The 4,871-nt window shown below is 56.9% G+C and overlaps 1 protein-coding gene across 1 annotated transcript in view; it reads right to left on the bottom strand.

Moving 5' to 3' along the window:
* Positions 1 to 437: 437 nt before the first annotated feature.
* The window catches only part of LOC103801617 (sialoadhesin-like), a gene marked incomplete at both ends in the record, with an annotated part of 6,990 nt that continues 2,556 nt past the window's right edge, over positions 438 to 4,871 (bottom strand). Inside the window, 6 exons of the mRNA XM_009074035.1 lie at positions 438 to 692; positions 1,176 to 1,478; positions 1,845 to 2,099; positions 2,414 to 2,713; positions 3,417 to 3,671; positions 4,752 to 4,867. Coding sequence (XP_009072283.1) covers positions 438 to 692; positions 1,176 to 1,478; positions 1,845 to 2,099; positions 2,414 to 2,713; positions 3,417 to 3,671; positions 4,752 to 4,867 — 1,484 coding nt within the window. The remainder of the gene's footprint in view (positions 693 to 1,175; positions 1,479 to 1,844; positions 2,100 to 2,413; positions 2,714 to 3,416; positions 3,672 to 4,751; positions 4,868 to 4,871) is intronic.

Raw genomic sequence — 4,871 nt, forward strand, 5'->3', positions numbered from 1 at the left:
TCCCAACACCCCCCCTATCCCTGCCCTCTGGCAGTGGGAAAGCATTCCACAAAAATGCGCTTCCATTCCTTGTCCCAAGTCCTTCTCCAGCTCTCTTGGAGCTCTTCAGGCACTGGAAGAGACTCCAAGGTCTTCCTGGAGCTTCTCTTCTCCAGGGTGGACATTCCCAGCTCTCCCAGCCTGGCTCCAGGGCAGAGCTGCTCCAGAACCATGGAATGGGTTGGGTTGGAAGGACCTTAAATCCCACCCAGTCCCACCCAGGGACACCACCCACCAGCCTAAGTTGCTCCAAGCCCCATCCAACCTGGCCTGGAACACTCTCAGGGATGGAGCAGCTATAGCTGTGCCTGACAAGCTGCTCTATATGTTCTATACCATATAGGGAATGTATATCCCACAAACACCAAGCTGAATGTCCTATAGGGTACCATACATACACAGCACATCCAGGAGAACATCTGGAGAGCTCCTGCTGCCTCCTTCCATGCTGGCCCTGCACCGGTAGAGCCCTGAGTCCGTGCTGGCCACTTGTCCAATGACCAGGGAGGTGGCCAAGCCCTCGGAGAGCCACAGCCCATTGTGGTACCAGGTGACATTGGCCGCAGTTGAGGAGTCACTGCTCAGGTGACAAGTGAGGTTGGCAGTGTCACCTTCCAGCAGGTGGTGGGAGGGGGACACGGTGATGCTGACGGCTGTGGGCAGGAGGCAAATGATGTCCGGCATCAATGTTGGGGTGAACAATCACCCCAAAGACAGATAGAGAGCAGGAGTGAGGTGCAACCAGCCTGGGGTGAGGATCTATGGCCTGCAGAAACCCCCTTGGCCAGGTTTTGCCTTATGTCCCTGTCACACACAGGCAGTGAGTCCCCACCAGCAGCTGGAACTCTCGTTGTGGCCATGGAGGAACCTCCAAACCCACCAGGAGGGGCTGGAAATCATCACTTTACCCCTACACATTCCACCAGAGGACTCGTTCATGGCAGTCTTTGAGGCAGAAACTGTTTGACACCTGAATTTCATGGCCGTGGCCATGATCTTCCTGTCCTCCTGCCACCATCTCCTGAGTTTCCTGGCACTCCCTTCCCACCCTCCCCTCTCCTAGGATGTCCCCAGACACCACAGGGATGTATGGCCACCATCATCCTCTCTCCTGCCCCCTACATCTCCCCACTCACTGTCAGCCCTGAAGTCCATGGATGCACTGGAGTTTCCCTGTGTGTTCCCAGCACAACACACATAGGTCCCCTCATCTTCCACCACCACCTCCTGGATCTCCACCTTCAGGCTGTTGTAGGACCAGGTGATGTGGACCCTAGGGCTGGGTGCTGAGGCACACCCCCAGGTGCAACCTATCATGTCCTCTCCTTTCCATAGGGTCAAGTTGGACTCTGGATCACTCTCCACAATGCACTGAATGATGCCCAGGTGTCCACCCTGGGTCTGCAGGAAGGAGGTCATCACTGGCTGCCTTGGAGGGTCTGCAGGGAGAAAACATGACTGGGGAGAATGTTCTGGATCCAGGAGGTTGAGACAACCCCCAGAACCCAAGGGATTATTGCTGCTTCCCAGTGCTATCTGAGCAGTTCTTGAGCGTCCAGGTGGGATGGGCCTTGGAGCCACTTGGGCTGGTGAAAAGTGGCACTGAGTGGCACTGGGAGGGATTTAAGGTGCCTTCCAACCTAAACCATTCCATGGTTCTGGAGCCATGAAGGCAGGCTGGGAGAGCTGGGAATGTCCAGCCTGGAGAGGAGAAAGCTCAGTGAGACATTGGAACTCCTTCCAGTGCCAAGAGAAGAGAAGAGAAGAGAAGAGAAGAGAAGAGAAGAGAAGAGAAGGGCACTCACAGAGCACCCGGAGCGGGATGGCCATGGAGGTGTCACTGCCATTGCTGCTCCGGATCTGGCACTGGAAGGCTCCAGCATCATTGCTGCGGACGGAGGGGAAGTGCAGGGCAGGGGCTGAGCTCTCCTGCAGCCACTTCCCATTCTTGTACCAGGTGTAGAGAGGCTCCTCCGCCCTGTCCCCTGTCCCCACACAGGTCAGGGTGACCTCAGTCCCCTCCTGAACCTGCGCTGAGGGCTGGATCAGGACCTCTGCAGCTGCAGAAGGGGCGGGAGAGGGATGTCAGGAGGGAAGCCTCTGCTAGAAGACTTCACCCATGGGTCCATCCAGACAAAGTCTCCTGAGACCCTGGTGTCTCCCAGTGCCATGGAGGTCCCTCCACCTCTCAGGGAGGGTCCAACCAACTCAACTTAACCATCTTGCTCCCCCCACTGATGTCCCCTGAGACCCTGATGTCCCCCAGTGCCATGAAGCCTCCCCAGCTCCCAGGGCTGTGTCACTCCAACCCTGCAGAAACATCTCTGGGGGTTCCTCATCACTCAAAATCCGTAAGCTTGGCACCAGGGCTCACCATGGATGACAAGGACCTTGGTGGCACTGGTGTTGCCAAAGGTGTTGCTGGCAGTACAGCGATATTCCCCATTGTCCTGGGGTCCTGCGTCCCAGATCTCCAGCTGCAGGGAGTTGTGGGTGGCTGTGACACTGAAACGCTGCTGTGGGGCCACCTGTGACCCACTGGCTGCCAGCACAGTGCCATGGTGGTCGATGGCCATGGTGGCTGGTGGGTGGCTGTCCACAGCACAGTGGATGATGGTCAACCTTCCACCTTGGGTCTCCTGGAAGAGTCTGAGGGTGGGATTCCGGGGGGGATCTGAGGGAGGGGACAGAATGATGAGCTTGGGGTGTCCTCATGGTATGGCAACACTTAGAGTACCAGAGTATGTTAAGGGTTGGGACCTCAGAGATCATCTAGCCCCAACCCCCTGCCTTGGGCAGGGACACCTCCCACCAGACCAGATTGCTCAAGGCTTGATCCAATCTGGAATGAACACTGCCAGGGTTGGGGCATTCACAGCCTCCCAGAGACATCTACAACTTCCTTGGGGCATCCATGACCTCCCTGGGACATCCACAATCTCCTTGGGGCATCCAAGACCTCCCTGAGACAACCACAGCTTCCCTAGAGCATCCACATTCTCCCTGGAGCAACCACAGCCTCCCTGGGGCAACCACAGGCTCCTTGGCCAGCTACAACCTTCTTGTTTACACTCAATTCAACCCAGGAGGGCTGAACACTCCTCCCAGCACCTTCACATGTGGCCCATGGCCAGAAATTGAAGTATTTACAGCACATTCTAGCCAGAAGGGCTGAACTCTCCTCCCAACACCTTCATACATGGCTCATGGCCAGAAAGTGTGGTGTTTACACTCAAATTTCACCCAGGAGAGCTGAACCCTCCTTCCAGCTGCCCCTGAGGAGCTTGGGAAGAGGCTTTGCTCTGATTTTGGGGGTTTTCCCAGTCCCTGAGACCCACCTCTGGTGTCCCAGCTGTCAGGAGCAGGGGGACACTCACATGTCACACTGAGGCTGATGGTCTGGGACGTGTCACTGCCATAGCTGCTGGTCACCTTGCAGGAGTAGTAGCCTGAGTCACTGGAGGCCACCCCAGGGAAGAGGAGGGTGTGGGATGTGCCCTCTCTCAGCCATGCACTGTTCTTGTACCACGTGTAGTTCAGGTCTTGGCCCTCCTGGCCAGGGACATCACAGGACAAGGTGGTGGCAGTCCCCTCCTGCACCTCAGCTGAGGGGCTCACTGAGATCTCTGCAGCTGAGAGATGTAGAAGGTGGTTCAGGATGGTCTTGGGGGCAGGAGATCAATACACACACACACACACACACACACATACACACACACGACCCCCAGCCCAGAGTCCTGGGGCAGGTGGGAGCTCCAGGAGACCTTCTGTCCTCCAAGAATGACAACAGAGGTGGGAAGTGTTGGGGTTTGTCTCATTGTCAGTTGGGGGTCACCTTCTGGCTTTAGTGCAAAGGCCCAGGGCCAAAATTCATGGGGGGTTCAGGGAGTCCTTCACTTCTTGAGAGGCTCTGAGCAGAGCAGACTGAACCCCTGGGCTCATTCTGGGGGGAGATACTCTCCGTGGGACTCTGATACAGGGAGTCAAGTCTGGTGCTGGTCTCAGATGCAGGATCTGGTGGAGGATCCTCATCCCCTTCCCTGATGGGGTTTCCTGAACTTGGGGTTTCATATCCACCCCTTATCTCAGGGGAATTCTGTCCCACCACCCCCTGGTCCCCATCTCTGCCTGTGCTGGGGCATGGTGGAGGCTGAAGGGTCTCATACCAAGTGTTTCCCCTTTTGGTGCTCACAGCTGTGCCAACAGGTGGTTTGAAGCTGCCAGAGGGTAGTTTAGATGGGATTTGGGGAAGAATTCCTGGCTATGAGGGTGATGAGGCACTGGAAGAGGTTGCCCAGAGCAAATGTGTCTGCTCCATCTCTGGAATTGTTCCAGGCCAGGTTGGATGGGACTTGGAGCAATCTGATTTAGTGGTAGTTGCCCCTTGAGTGGGACTGGATGGGCTTTAAGGTGCCTCCCAGCCTAAACCATTCCATGATTCTGGAGCTCTTCTGCCATGGAGCCAGGCTGGAAGAGATGGAAATGTCCAGCCGGGAGAAGGCTCCAGGGAGACCTTAGAGCCCCTTCCAGTGCCTAAAGTGGCTCCAAGAGAGTTGCAGAGGGACTAGGGACAAGGCGTGGAGGGACAGGACAAGGGGGAATGGGTTCACCCTGGAAAATGGGAGATTGAGGTGGATATTGGGCAGGAATTCCTCCCCTCAGCCCCTGTCCCCGCTCCAGCGCTGCCCTGGCCGCTGTTCCCTGGCACTCACCGAGGACGTGGAGGGTGACATCAGGCGACGAGCCAGCCCCGAGCGCGTTCTGCGCCTGGCACAGGTACTGTCCATGGTCCTCACGGCGAAACCCCCGCAGGGTTAGCACCCTCTCGCTGC

The sequence above is a fragment of the Acanthisitta chloris genome, unplaced genomic scaffold, assembly GCF_000695815.1.
Source record: "Acanthisitta chloris isolate BGI_N310 unplaced genomic scaffold, ASM69581v1 scaffold21264, whole genome shotgun sequence".
In the NCBI taxonomy this organism is placed as follows: Eukaryota; Metazoa; Chordata; class Aves; order Passeriformes; family Acanthisittidae; genus Acanthisitta; species Acanthisitta chloris.